The sequence below is a fragment of the Felis catus genome, chromosome B3 (assembly GCF_018350175.1).
Source record: "Felis catus isolate Fca126 chromosome B3, F.catus_Fca126_mat1.0, whole genome shotgun sequence".
In the NCBI taxonomy this organism is placed as follows: Eukaryota; Metazoa; Chordata; class Mammalia; order Carnivora; family Felidae; genus Felis; species Felis catus.
The window spans coordinates 90,295,476-90,310,689 of record NC_058373.1 but is presented as its reverse complement, the minus strand read 5'-3'; the positions used below and the strand labels follow the sequence as shown (position 1 = coordinate 90,310,689).

The window sequence follows — 15,214 nt, the reverse complement described above, 5'->3', positions numbered from 1 at the left end:
TACACATTTCAGCCCTCTTCTTTTGTCTTCAACACTTGGTTCCTAGTATGTTTTTATCTATAAATGAGGTTGATGAAAATGCATGAGTAATATTATCCTAAAAACATGAACAGGGCAATGCTGTTGACCAGAGTATAAATCCTTTGTTCTGCCCATTGTGGGCTGATGAAATTACCTTCAGAACACAGTTTCTAAAGTTTGATAAACATTACAGACATCTCTAAATTCATTATATCACAAACTCTTCTGTGGATGCTTTTTTTTCCCACATTTTTTAGTAGCAACCAGATATGACCTAAACTGAGATTTCATTTAGAAAAAAAATGCTTGAAACTATATATTTTCTCTGAAAAAATTTTTTAGAAAATTTTAAAACTTGGCAATAGTAATCTGTTATACAACCTAGACAATGTGTTCTAATGAACCAGGCAACTTTTAGGCCAGAGTATTTATTTCTGATTAAAATCACTATTATTTAGTAAGTGCATGATAAATACCAGGCATTACTAAGCACATTATTTATACCATAATTTTATTCTTTTTATTCTTTTTTTTCTAGAACACCATAATTTTATTCTTACAATGATTGTATGAGGTAGGCATCATTACTATTTTATTCATGACAAGCTTTGCAGTCATGAAATTCAAGCAACTTTCTGAAGGTCACATAGAATTTACTTGTCATGGTAGGATTAAAATATTAGGATTTGGAAACTAGAAACTGACATATTGCATATATCTATATATATGCAATAGATAGATACATAGATATATAGAGATAGATAGATAGATAGATAGATAGATGATAGATAGATAGAGGCAAGTTAATATATACATTAACTACAGGAAGGTGAGGGACAGAGATGTACACTCTTCTTTGACAAAGGGATACATAATGGATAGCCTAGGTAAAGAGCTGAGTATAAGAAGGACAAACTACTTTATGCATGTATCATAGTCTACATGACCATACAGTTAGTGATGAGAAGGATTTTAGAAACCATTTACTTTAATCTCTTGCTTTTAAAGATGGGGAAATTAAAAGTCAGCCATGTAGAACTTTGCCTAGAATTGATCATATGGCTATCTGGGCCAGTGTTGTTTTTTTCTACCAGTCCATGTTCATTTAAAAAAAAAAAGTTCTCTCATTTCCATACATGAATGAAAATCAAATTATCTTCAAGAGTTCATCTGAGTATGTAAGAATTGAGCTGATCTCATTTCAGAAAAGCTTGAAGATATATATATATATATATAGAAGATACATATATATGTATATTTCAAAACCATGGTTTTGCGTCGTGTCCTAGGAGTAATAATAGTCTATCATGGGTGAAATTTATGAAGAGGTAAAAATGTCTATTTCCAACTGAAAACTGGACAAGATGTGACTATAAATCAATGAGGCTGAACTTTAGAAAAACATACCAGAAAGCCTATAGTCAGATGCAAATTCTCTATCAAAGTTGTTATGAGGAGATTACATATTTAACTCTAGTGACACTTTCACTGCTCAAAATATTGATAAACTCTCTTTGGAACTGTCTTAAGAACCAGTGTACATGAAACAATACACATGCACATTATTCAATCACCCAAAAAAATCAGTCTCATTATTTTATAGTTACATCCTATTTTTGACCAAAAATGGCAATACCCATCTTGATCACCCACCTTATTCATAAGACTTGGCTCCAAATGGCTTTTGCTTGTTTCCAAAATTCAAATTCACCCTCAAAAGACGAAGATTTGCCACCACTGAGGATATTCAAAATAGTATGACGAAGGTTCTAAAGATAATTCCAAAAGTGCTTTGAGCAATGCCAGCATCATTGGGGTAATGGTATAGCCTCCCAACGTGACTTCCTTGAAGGAAAGAACACTCATGTGGATGTGTAAGTTCTGGTATGTTTTTGAATTTGTAAAATAAATCAGTCTTGTTCTCTCTCTGATAGTCACATCTCTTAGATGAGGGGAAAGAAAGTAAGTAAGCATCATATTAAATATAAATTTTAACTCTAAAAATAACACCATTCAAAATATTGCCCCACAGGTGATCACCTTTCACAAACCTTATATTACACACTTTAAACAACAGAGTGCTGTAATCACAACACAGGGTAGCACTGCCAATTAAAAAAACAAATCAGTAGCACATTAACAAGCCCTACATTGAGTGCATGGTAAGTACAAAAATCTGGTTAATTTTTCTTACCTGTAAACAAGGGTGTCATCATAAGTACCATTATACTGGATTTGGAACATACGTATTCCAGGAATATTTCTTTGAAAATTAAATTTAAGTAGTGCCGTGGATGATGTCGCTTCTGCTACTACAATTTTATCTTGACTCATTTTAGGATCACCATTACTACTGCTTGCATTAGAACCTGACTTCGTAGAAGTTGAGATATCTGAAGAACCAGGATCAGGCTCGTGGATATGGTTTGTACTGTTGAGTAAGTGAGGGAGCTTAATTATATGAAGATCCACTGTTTGTGTTGCTTCCCCAGCAGGATTGGAAGCAATGCAGGTAAAAGCACCTGTATCCTTCACAGTCGTGATAAGAATATCAAGTGTTCCGTTATCATACACCAGAGATCTTGTTGCATTTGAAATAAGCTTCCCTTCAGGAGAAATCCAGTGAATTGCAGGTTCAGGGTCCCCCCTAGCTTTGCACCTCAGGGTTGCCCTTTGACCTTCCAGCACTCTCATCTCATGCGTATGACGAGTAATGAGAGGAGGTTCACATAAAAACTCTTCCTCAGGAATTGACCAAAAATAGCGGCCAGTTAAAAGTGCTGGAGAAGCACAAGTCTCTAGGTCATCTTCTCTGGATAGACGTCTCAACCACAACAATTCACAATTGCAATGCAAAGGGTTTCCACCGAAACTTAATGCAAAAGTTGATGGGCTGATTATTCCTGAGGTTGCTAGTACCTGAGCTCGCTGAAAGAGAGGATCAGGTGGTAGCTTCTGCAATTTGTTTGATGTTACATCAAGCCGAGTCATCTTGTGCAAGTGGGAGAAAGTCCCTTTGGGAATATTATCAATCATATTATGATCCAAACTAAGGGTGTGCAAGCTAACCATCTTTTCAACTGCATCCCAAGGAATCGTTTCTAAATTATTGTAGGACAGGTCCAGCTCCTCAAGGGCAAAGACATCATCAAATGCTGTAGAAGAGATTAAAGTCAGCTGATTGTTGTTCAGTATCAAATGATGGAGATTGGAAAGCCCACTGAACATATCGTTTGTAATTTTAGTCAATCTGTTGCTATTCAAATGCAATGCCCTCAAATTTCGCAAGTCAGCAAAAGCATGAGGTGTGATAAAACTTATTGTATTCCTGGATAGAGTCAGGTCCACCAAGCTGGTCATATTGGCAAAATCTTTCCTTTTAATATTTGTAACAAAATTGTCTGCCAACCGCAGCTCCACAGTTCTTCTGTCGATGTTTGGTGGAACAAATAAAAGCCCTTTCTTGGCACAAAGGGTTGCGAGATTAGGAGACAAAATCTGACAGACACAACGCTTTGGACAGATCTGAGCTTTCACTGCTATGCCAATGAAAAACAGATAAAAAAGAAATTTTTCCATTGTAGATCAGATTTAAGAGCCTGTAAGAAAAGACACAAAATGTAGTGTTAGCATCCAATCATTTCACTAATGTCCACATTCCCACTGGAATAATCCTTTGATGCAAATTGCAGTACAGAAGCAATTTACTCATTTGTTTACTTAACAAACAAGTATAAAATATCTACTCTGTATTGCAGGCTACGATTGACACCAGGATAAAAAATATACCATTCATGGCCTTGTGGGATTTAAAATCAAAAGGGAAAACAAAGAAACCAACAGATTATTACAATTCTGTAAATTATGTGCTATTTTTGAAATATGTCCAGGGTGCTCCATGGACGCATAAAAAAAGTGACATTCAGCCCAGATTGGAGGGTAGGAGTCATGAAAGTTCCCCATAACCCTGAAAGAAATCTTGTCAGTTCAAAGATTAAAGATATACCTAACGATTTGAAAGCATTTCAATTTGTCAACATTTGTTATTGCTAACTTTGTGGTGTATTTGAAAGTAATTAATCATTAATAAAATTGTATTCATCTTTACAAACTATCTTGAACATACTACAATTTAACTGCAAATAAAAGCTCTTATTCTCAAAAACAAAAATGCTAAAAATGCACCACAAATGCTCTGAGCTCCTTAAAAATTAGAATATTTTATAATATAAAATTGGATTTTTTAAAAATTTTTTTAATGTTTATTATTTTTGAGAGAGACAGAGACAGAGAGTAAGCAAGGAAGGGGCAGAGAGCGAGAGACACAGACTCGGAAGCAGGCTCCAGGCTCTGAGCAGTCAGCACAGAACCCCATGTGGGGCTCAAACTCACAGACCATGAGATCATGACCTGAGCTGTAGTTGGCTGCCCAACTGACTGAGCCACCCAGGCACCCCTAAAATTGGATTTTTACAGATAATTTTTGAAAAGCAGTCATCAAAATTCTTGACAGTGAGTCCCAAAAGGTACTATAATTATAATTCCATTGCTTCTTTTCTTAAAATCTTAATGCATTTATATTTATCCAAATATAATTTTAAAAATCTTGGCATTTTAACTTTCCAATTTGATCTTAAGTATTTGTTCTTGAAACTAATCATCAAAAATTTAAATACTGGGGCCCTGGGTGGTTCAATCAGCTGAAGGTCCTACTCTTGATTTCGGCTCAGGTCATAATCTCGGGGTCGTGAAATTGAGCCCCACATTGGGCTGGGCATGGGGCATGGAGCCTGCTTAAGATTCTCTCTTTCTCTCTCTCTCTCTCTCTCTCTCTCTCTCTCTCTCTCTTTCTCTCTCCCTCTGCCCCTCCCCACCTCATACTCTCTCTCTTAAAAAAAAATTAAAATACTAATACATAAGCAATTAAAAGTTCTTATAAATTATGGGTGCCTGGTTGGCTCAGTTGGTTAAGTCTCCAACTTCAGCTCAGGTCATTATCTCACAGTTAATGAGTTTAAGCTCCGTATCCAACTCTCTGCTTTCAGACACACAGCCTGCTTTGGATCCTCTGGCTCCCTTTCTTGCTGTCCCTCCCTCGTACTCGCTCTCTCTCAAAAATAAACATTAAACAAATAATAAATAAATAAATAAATAAATAAATAAATAAATAAAATAAAATTCTCACAAATTACATGTAGTTTCAAATGTCAATGAAAATGGCTGGAGGAAACCAGTCACAATTTCTAATTAATGAAAATATAAAATATGGACTTCTTCCAGAAAGAATAGACCTAGTTTCCTAAACAAAATATATTCTTATAGATTTGATTTCTTTTACACCTAGTTTATCTCCTATTTAATGTGGTTGTTATGAACAAGCACTGTCAGTCTCAACAAATGAAATGGTCTTACTCTTCTGTTTGTGACAGAATAACTAGTACTAAACTAGCCTTTCCACAAGAAGCAGCAAAAAAAAAAAGTACAAAAATATATATAACCATAGATTTCACACATTGGAAAAAAAAAGCAGCACAGTATTGTGATCCTTGGGAAACGTGAACAAAAAATAAATGAACCCTACTGCTGCTCCAGAGACACTTTGTAAAGCATAGCACAGGGAGAGAAAACCAGATGACACATGAACTGAAGAGTATGGACTGGAGTGCAGAGTCTCTGGTGGCTTGAATTTATGAGGCGAAATACCAGAAGAGAGTTATCCAAAGAAAGAACTTCAGCTATCCTATAGGTAGAAACAGGGCAACAGATACTAACCATACTGAAACTCTGGCGGAGAGAGGGAAAAATGGGGTAAAAAAGTGAACAAAAACTCAGTGACCTGTGGAAAAATATTTAGAAGCCAAAAATATTAAGAAGCATATAATCGGAGTATCGGCAGAAGTCTATAAAGTAGATATAAAGGCAAATTTTTTTCACATTTGTGATAAAAGAAACAACAACACAAAAATCCAAGCTCAAAACAAGGAAAACTATACCAGGACACATCATAAGCAAATTGCAGGTAACCAAAGGAAAAAAAAAATCTTAAAAGGAGTCACAGAAATAAGATACATTACAAGAAGATAAACTGAACAAAATGAAAATAATAGCTGACTCCTCACTGATTTCATTTTGGAAATAAAGCAAGATAGGAGACAATGGAAAATATATTTTAAATGTTGCAAGATGGGGTGCCTGGGTGGCTCAGTCGGTTGAGCTTCCAACTTCGGCTCAGGTCCCGATCTCGCGGTCCGTGAGTTCGAGCCCCGCGTCAGGCTCTGGGCTGATGGCTCAGAGCCTGGAGCCTGCTTCCAATTCTGTGTCTCCCTCTCTCTCAGCCCCTCCCCCATTCATGCTCTGTCTCTCTCTGTCTCAAAAATAAATAAATGTTAAAAAATTAAAAAAAATGTTGCAAGAAAAAAAGAAAGTCCATCAATATGGGTGGGATATATATCCATGAAAGATGAAAGTAAAATAAAAACATTTTGAGAGAAACAAACTGTAAGTTTCATTACCAGAGGAACTGTGCTGTAAGAAAATATAAAGGATGTTCTCTTCAGGTTGATGGAAAATTGTATCAGATGGAATCTTGAATCTTTACAAATGAATGGAAAACAACAGAAATTGTATATCTGTGGATAGATATATTTTTGTTGTGTTTTAACCTGTTTCTAAATAGTACTTCTGGTATGAATATTAAAAGTTGCAAAACAAATGAACATACAAAAAAACCCACATCGTTTGCACCCCAGTAATCAAATAAACTGGATAAGCTGGACATCATTTTCTTTAATAACATCACAATGCTGAGGATATAAACCTACAGTAACTATATTCCAGAAGGTGATATATTCTTGGATGAAAGCGAAGAGTTCCATAGATGTCCCCTGACTTCCCCCTCTCAAACAGGAAAGTAAGTAAGAGGAACTATCTAGCATAAATTAGGGTAGGGAGAGGCCAGCCTACTTTTTTTTTTTTAATGTTTATTTTTGAGAGAAAGAGACAGAGCATGACCGGGGCAGGGTCAAAGAGAAAGGGAGACAGAAGATCTGAAGCAGGCTCCACACTGCCAGTGCAAGGCCCGAGGTGGGGCTTGGACCCATGAACCATGAGATCATGACCTGAGCCGAAGCTGGATGCTCAACCCACAGGTACTCTGCCTGCCTGCTTTTTAAGAGTTTAACAAACTTCTTTTTAATGCTTTATTTTTCAAAACAGTTTTAGGTTTACAGTGAAAATGAGAGGGAAGTACAGAGATTTCCTGTATACCAATTGTTCCCACATATGCACAGCCTCCACCATTGTCAACATCCCCCACCTGAGTGGTCATTTGCTACAATCGATGCATCTACTTCCAGCACATCATAATCACCTCTAGAGTTTATGTTAGGGTCCACTCTTGGTATTGTACGTTCTACAGGTTTAGACAAATGACAAATATCCACTATTATGGTATATACAGAGTATTTTCACTGTCCTAAAAGTCCTCTGTGCTCTGCCTATTCATCTGTCCCTGGCTCATCCCTGCAACTACTGATGTGTGTGTGTGTGTGTGTGTGTGTGTGTGTGTGTATTTACTATCTCCATAATTCTGCCTTTTCTCGAAAGTCATATAGTTGGAATTATATAGTATGTAGCTTTTTTCATATTTACTTCTTTCACTTAATAATATGCCTTAATAATATGTTCCTCCATGTCTTTTCATGTCTTAATAGTTCATTTCCTTTTAGCATTGAATAATAATCTCATTGTCTGCATGTCCCAACATTCACATATCCATTCAACTACTAAAGGACATTTGGTTGCTTCCAAGTGTTGGCAATTCTGAATAAAGCTGCTCTCCACATGGGTGTGGACACAAGTTTTTAACTCTTTCGTGTAAATACCAAGGAGTGTGGTTGCTGGACTGTATGGTGAGAAAATGTTTAGTTTTGTAAGAAAGTGCTAGACTGTCTTTCAAAGTGGCTTTGCCATAATTCCCAACAGTGATATGAGACTTTCTGTTGCACCATATTCTTGCCAGCATGTCATGTTGTCAGTGATCCAGATTTTGGTCTTTCTAATAGGTGTGTATTTGCATCTCATTGTTTTCATTTGCATTTCCTTGATGATATATGATGTAGGGTATCTCCACATGTTTTGTTTGCCCTCTGTAGATCTTTATTGACGTGTCTGTCAAGGTCTTTGGCTCATTTTTAAATTATGTTTTGTTTATTATTATTGAGTTTGAAGAATTCTTTGTATATTTTGGGTAGCAGTCTTTTCTTAGATGTGTCTTTTGCCAATATTTTTCCCTGTTCCTGGTTTGGCTTTGCATTCTCCTGACATTGTCTTTTCTGGAGCCAAAGTTTTTAATGTTAATAAAATCCAGCTCATCAATTATTTCTTTCATGGCTCATGCCTTCGGTGTTGTATATAAAAAAGCATCACCATACCCAAGGTCATTTAGGTTTTGTCCTATGTTATCTTTTAGGAGTTTTATAGTAGTGCATTATATGCTCTGAAGTTATTTCAGTCTGTCTCTGTTGTAGTATTATCGTAATTCAGTTCACAACAGCTTCCCCTGTTTGGAGAGTGTGGCTGAGAATTTTCCTATTCAGGAAGGCAGGGGATCTTGGTTTTGGAGACCCGACTGTTTTACAGATGAATTATCTGATTTCCAAACATATGGAGACCTCAGTCAACTTTACGTCTCTGCTTCCAGTTTTTGTTTTTGTTTTTTTTTTTTTTTTTGGTGGCCAATGAGATCTCTTCTATCTTTCACCTCATCCCCAGTTCTTTGCTTGTGGCTGCAGCTGAGCTACCCTAGATTCTATGAAGGTAGAGGTTTCCTCTAAAAAGTTTTCTGTATCTCTCCATGCCACCTCAGACATTCTGTTGAAAATCTACATACCGTATGGGAAGAAAAGAACTGAGCTCTCCATCCCCTCTTAGTGGTTTTATAGCTGAAAGTCCTGAGTGACTAGTTATTCTTTGTGCTCTTCAATGTCTCAGCCATCATTCCTCCAAAGTTGAAAATCTGGGTTGCCTGGAAGATTCATTTCAATTTTCTTTCCCTCCCCCAATCCTCCCCATTTTTTTTCTTATCTGAAAATATAGAGTACCTAGGGAAATTGTCCCAAAGAAACAGAAAGCAGAATGGTAGTTACCAGGGGCGTGGGGTTAGGGAATTGGGGAATGTTATGTAAGGGTACAAACTTGCAACTAATAGATAAATGCGTCCTGGAAACTAGTGCACAGTGTAGTAATTGCAGACAATACTGCATTATAAACATCAAAATTGCTAAGAGACTAGATCTTAAGTGTTCCAACCACAAAAACTGAAATAAGCATGTGACATGATAGGGATGTTAGTTAATGCTACAATAGCAATCTTACTGCAATAAGATTATATCAAATAAACATGTTTTAAACCTCAAATGTATACAATGTTATATGACAATTACACACCAATTAAAAAACAAAGCTATTGGGACGCCTGGGTGGCTCAGTCAGTTAAGCATCCAGCTTTGGCTCAGGTCATGATCTCACAGTCCGTGAGTTCAAGCCCCACGTCAGGCTCTGTGCTGACAGCTCAGAGCCTGGAGCCTCCTTCAGATTCTGTGTCTTCCTCTCTCTCTGCCCCTCCCCTACTCATGCTCTGTCTCTCTCTGTCTCAAAAATAAGTAAAAACATTTTTAAAAAAGCTATTGAAGTCTTAAATCTCCATCCCTGAATGTGAGTTTAATTGGAAATTGGGTCTTTGCAGATTATCAAGTTAAGTTGAGGTGATAAGTATAAACCTTAATCCAATATGGTCCTTATTAACAGGGGAAATCCGGACACAAAGATAGATATACACAAAGGGAAGACAGTGTAAAACACAATGAGAACAGTATCCATAAGCTAAGAAATGACTAAGGGCACCAGAATCTACGAGAGAGGAATAGAACAGATTCCCTTTCACAGCTTTCAAAAGAAACCAAATATGCCAGACTCCTTGATTTTGGACTTCTGGCTTCCATAAATGTGGGACAATAAATTTCTGTTTAAGCCACCCAGTTTGTGGCACTTTGTTATGAAAGTCCTATCAAACTAATTCAAGTCTCAAAAAAACATTTTCTGGAACAGAAGTAAGATGATATTTATTGGAAACTTTCAAGTGTATGTGCATTTAGAATAGGTAAAACTAACCTACAGTGATAGAAATCAAATCAGTAGTTGTCTAGTTGAAGGATGGTTGGGAAAGAACACAAAGAAATTCTGGGGAGTCATGGAAGTATTCTGTATCTTATTTGAAATAGTGATATATAGGTGTATATATTCAGCACAATTCATTGACTATACATTTAATATCCATTAATTTTTTTTAAAAAATAATGTTTATGTATTTTTGAGTGAGTGGGGGAGGGACAGAGGGAGAGAGGAGGACAGAGGATCCAAAGCAGGTTCTGTGCTGACAGCAGAGAACCCAATGCTGGGCTCGAACCCATGAACTGTGAGATCATGACCTGAGCCAAAGTCAGATGCTTAATGGACTGAGCCACACAGGCACCCCTAATACCAGTGCTTTTTATGTCCAATATACTTCATTATAGTTGATTCAGTTTAAAAAAAAGGGAATTTGGGTTTTTTGTTATGTTTTCAAATATTGGTTCCAGAGGAAGAAGAATTTATAAAGTGACACATTATTGGTAGCTAATCAGAGCTTAGTCATATTTTAGAAACGTACTTTCTTAGCTCTGCCATATATCTTCAAAGATGGGATACCATTCCAAGTCAAATTATGCATCCTGTTTCATAATCTGATTTACTTCCTCAACATATATACGGCCTGATCTGATACAATTTCGCTACCCATACGGTGATTCAGAAAGTAACACTGAGTTTAGAATAAAATGTGGACCACTTTCTTATTTGATGTTTATTTTTTTTGTTTAAATAAGACCTGTAAGTAAAGAGTCATATGAATTGTCATTAATGAGCTTTCCCACGTTATCTTAGAACAGAGTGGAGATTTCAAAATCTGTAAAAGATGGAAGATGTGGGATCGTGTAAAGAAACAGTTTTCATTTCCGACAAGTTCATGTGCCAAGCCTTGATGTACTTATTAAAATTATGTAGTACTACTTGAAGGAATGGAGTGTGAATGGAAGAGCAGAGCAGCTGTCATGCTTTGTTGGAATTCCTGATTTAAAAATGTATGAAGATCATCCAAGACACTAACCTCAATCTTATCTGGTTAAGTTAAACTCTTTTAGAACATCTGTCTATTGCTTTCTCTAACTGGTTAAACGCAAACCACACAGAACCGGTTTTGATAATAATATTTGAGTGGGGATGTAACTCAGCAAATAGTCATACAGCTGCAGCTCTCTAGATAATATGTACACATCTCTACATTATATGTTTTTTCAAGTTAATTCTTTTCAGACACAAAGTGACACATTTATAAACAAAGAAGAGTCTATCACACAAAACTGGAAAATGATTTTCTAGTACTGCATCCTTCTTTCAGTCCATGGCTGTTCCATCACATATGCTCAAGAGAATCAGTATTTATTTGGCAACTAAAATAGGATATACAAGCAAATTTAGGTTTTACAACCAACTGAGAGCATAATCTATTCTCTGCAGAAACCAATATGGTACCAATTTATATGTTGAGTTAAAGGAAAGCTATTGGGCCCCTCGGGAGCTGCCTTGCCATCATTCAACAGAGCTCTACCAATTCAATTAGTGCCTCTTTGTCCAGGCTAATTCTGGAGATCAGATGCTGATGCCTGTTGATGCTGATGAGTTGCTTTAGGATGTGTCAAAATGGTCACAGTGTTGCAAAGGAGATTTTATAACACAGTTTATATGAAACACAGTAGATATTCATTTCTAATATTTAAGGTTTTTTGCTTATTTTTTCCAAGGATTATATATGACATCATAAGTCTATTCTCTCCTAAAATATATACTGAGGATATCGCTATTGAACCTGTTGAATTCAAGACTCAAACCAAGACAACTATAACCTTGAACAATTATCCTCGATCTTCGATTACAAAAGTCACTAGTAAAATTCCTAAATACACTGAAAATTAAACTTTAAAAAAAATCACTCATGCATCTCTTCCCTCATTCTTTTATTAATTTCTTCAGGAAGATTTATTTAGCATCTGCACCACATGCAAGGCACTTTGCTAGAATCTACAAAGTTTATAAGGCTGGGATCTGATCAGGACAAGCACGTTCACAATTATAATAGAAGGCAGATGGTGAAAAGTTTTAACTGAACATACATTTTGATATTTAAATTACAGAAATAAGATGGGTCTTTGAGTTATAGAGCATCCTTAATTTTTGTTATCAATGTGTGTATTGATACATGTATTTTTTATTCAACATGGGTCATGTGTCCAGCAACCCATAGTATTTACATTAATGGACTACAGATAGGAGCCCAGTTACTAAAATAAACTTAATTATCTAAAAAAAACTAATAGTTACCATTCACTGAACACAGGTAAACATGAAAGAAGTAGTGGTCTCTTTTATAGATGAGGAATGAGATTGAGATACTGATAATTAAACCAGTTTACTAAATGGAATATTTAGCATGCTCTATCTAAGCAGTAGATATGTAAATGTTTCAGTACCTCTTTGTTTTATTTTGTTTTTTAAAAATGAAGGTAAAAGCTACATAGAGAGATGTTTTATTTCTTTTATTATGTTTTTAATATTAATTTTGTTGGCTTATATTAGGAAGCTAAGACTGATTTTTGTGCAATGTATATATCATATCAAATCCTATTTAATCTTTGCACAAGTTCATAAAACTTCATAAAAGTGGTTATTTTTTCCCATTTTATATGATGAAATAAAACTTAAGAAATCTTAAGGAATCCCCTCAAGGCTATACAAAAAGAAAACAAAAAAGGTAGATTTAAGATTGAGATCTATTTCCAAAAATTCATGCCTTTCCCAGGATAAGAAGATGCTTTATATATATTATTTGCGTGTGTTTTTCTGACTATTAGGTGATTTTCAGACATAAAGACTGCTGATTCTGACAACAATGACTACTTAAATTCATAAAGTGATTTACTCATTTATGATCCTGATCTCTGTTCATAATCAAATTACACTTAAAGGGTGCTGGCAGGTTACTATCATGGAGATTTAAGGGCACCTTCACAGAGACTTCATGACAACCCAAATGACATACTTAACCACCATCATTCATTTCTGTTTTGGTATGTCAAGGCCTGACTGAAGCTATCCAAACACTTAAATCGATAATACTAATTATTCTCTTAAGAACAGAAATTCTACCTAATAGAAAGGAGAATGATTTCTGTGTATAAAGAGGTCTCAGTATTTTCCCACTGATAGGGACTGACCTATCCCTTTTCTTGCCCACTGCAGACACTCCATAATGTCCTTGAAGGTCCATGGATTAGGAGAGTAAATACTACTGGTAACTCTGAAGGAGAATGCATTCTCTCTTGCAGAAAATAGCTTGGGGAGAGGAAGCAGCCTAAAATGGCCCAGCGCGGAGAGGCTGTGAAGATTCCCAATGGTGAGAACAGCAGTAGTTGGAAGTCAGGTCAGTGGCAAGCGGTTTGCTAAAATGAACTTCTGTTGATTGTAAGCACTCCTTACGGATGTTCAGATACAAGTGAGAAATATGTGGGAAGTGGGAGGGGTGGTGCGTGTATAAAGTGTAAGATAATTTATATTTAGAACTCCAACTAATTAAGACAGTAGTGCCTCTAAGGAATAGGTATATTTATCTGGGGAGTAGATGGTTATCTCTTTAGCAAAATAATTTGATGATACATTTTGTATGTGAATGGTGGGTGGCCCGAGGCATGGATTTTATAGGGGCAATGAAACAAGCTAGCTAAACTCCAGTCTGATAAATTAAATAAAAGTTCACTGTGTGGAGGAGAGAGGAGGGAGCACTGACGGCAGTACACAAAGGGAGAAGATTCTGTGTAAAACAGTATACGCCTGATCCTTCACAAAGACAGCCACAGATAAGGAAACTCTGAGATACAGAGTATCATGTTTGCCAAGATATTACACTGTTGCTTCCCATCAGCTTCAAACCTGAAGTGGGTACCCCCCACCCCTTCCCACCCCATATCAAGCCTTGTGCAAAACATCAGGGTAAAAAGAGCTTGCATTCCATGTCTGGGTTTGTACTGAATGATGAGGAAACTGAATCTTAGTGAAAGTCTGAAGGCATTATTATTCATCTAAGACTCCAACCTGGATTTCATACACCGGTTTCTCTTTCTATTGCGTCTCATTGCAGGATAATCAGGTTTCAATGGACGCAGGAGGGAAAGGAAGGTCCGGGATATGGAACATTACCACAAATGTGAAATGCAATGAAATCAGTATCCTGCCATGGCAGAATAGCAGATAACCCCTGTTTTCTTCCAATTTCCAAGAATACAGCAGCTCCCACCTCAGAATTCACCGTGATTTTATGACAACTTGAAAGGACATAAAAGGGGTTATAACACAAATTTAAATGCCATTAATCAGGGTTTCAAATCTAGTAAACGATTTACCCTTTATCTTCGGAATTCTGAGAGGTGAATCTCTGAGCCTTTGAGATGTCATGCTATCCATTACGTTTCTGTCTCCTAATGGTGTTTAACATTTCATGTAATGAGCCTCTGTGGTTATATTGGTTCTACTGTGCTGTTGCCATAGCAATTAAAGAGGCCCTGTTGTGGAGCAATGCAGACGGGATGCTCAGCACAGAGATGTTCAGGCATCCAGAAATCTGGATAATTCCTCAGGAAAAAAAAAATGTGGTTTACATTTTCCTTATTATTATTTTGGGTCTTGAGGCAGCCAAGTTGTCACCAATGGAAACTCTAATTGAAAATCTAAAAAAAAAAAAAATTAGAGCATAAAGAAACGCATATACAACATACACAGAGGAAGTAGTGAATTTATTGAGGGTTTAAATACTAAATATGTGTGCGGGTGGAAAGTTCCGGCAGTACTCCTACAGAAATGTTTTGACAAACTAACACCATATGGACGCTTTTATATCACTGAAAGCAATGTGGTGTTCTTTCTCTCTCTCTCTGTCTCCTCTCCCTCTGTCTCTCCCTCTCCCTTTCTTTTTCCCTCTTCCTTTCTCCTTCCTTTCCATTTCCCTCCCGTCTCTCTCAAACACACCCACTCAGTCTTATTAGATTCT

General features: G+C 36.5%; 1 protein-coding gene across 6 annotated transcripts in view; it reads right to left on the bottom strand.

The window, feature by feature from the left end:
* LRFN5 (leucine rich repeat and fibronectin type III domain containing 5) overlaps positions 1–15,214 on the bottom strand; it is a 249,620-nt gene that overhangs the window by 14,281 nt on the left and 220,125 nt on the right. For 4 of the 6 annotated variants that reach the window (XM_045059863.1, XM_023255665.2, XM_023255667.2 and 1 more), the window contains one exon: positions 2,216–3,620. In XM_045059863.1, the coding sequence (XP_044915798.1) occupies positions 2,216–3,600 (1,385 nt within the window). In that variant the 5' untranslated portion in view covers positions 3,601–3,620. Of the gene's footprint in view, positions 1–1,674; positions 1,964–2,215; positions 3,621–15,214 lie in introns of those variants that run through there. The other 2 variants (XR_002743063.2, XM_023255666.2) reach the window with 2 other exon arrangements.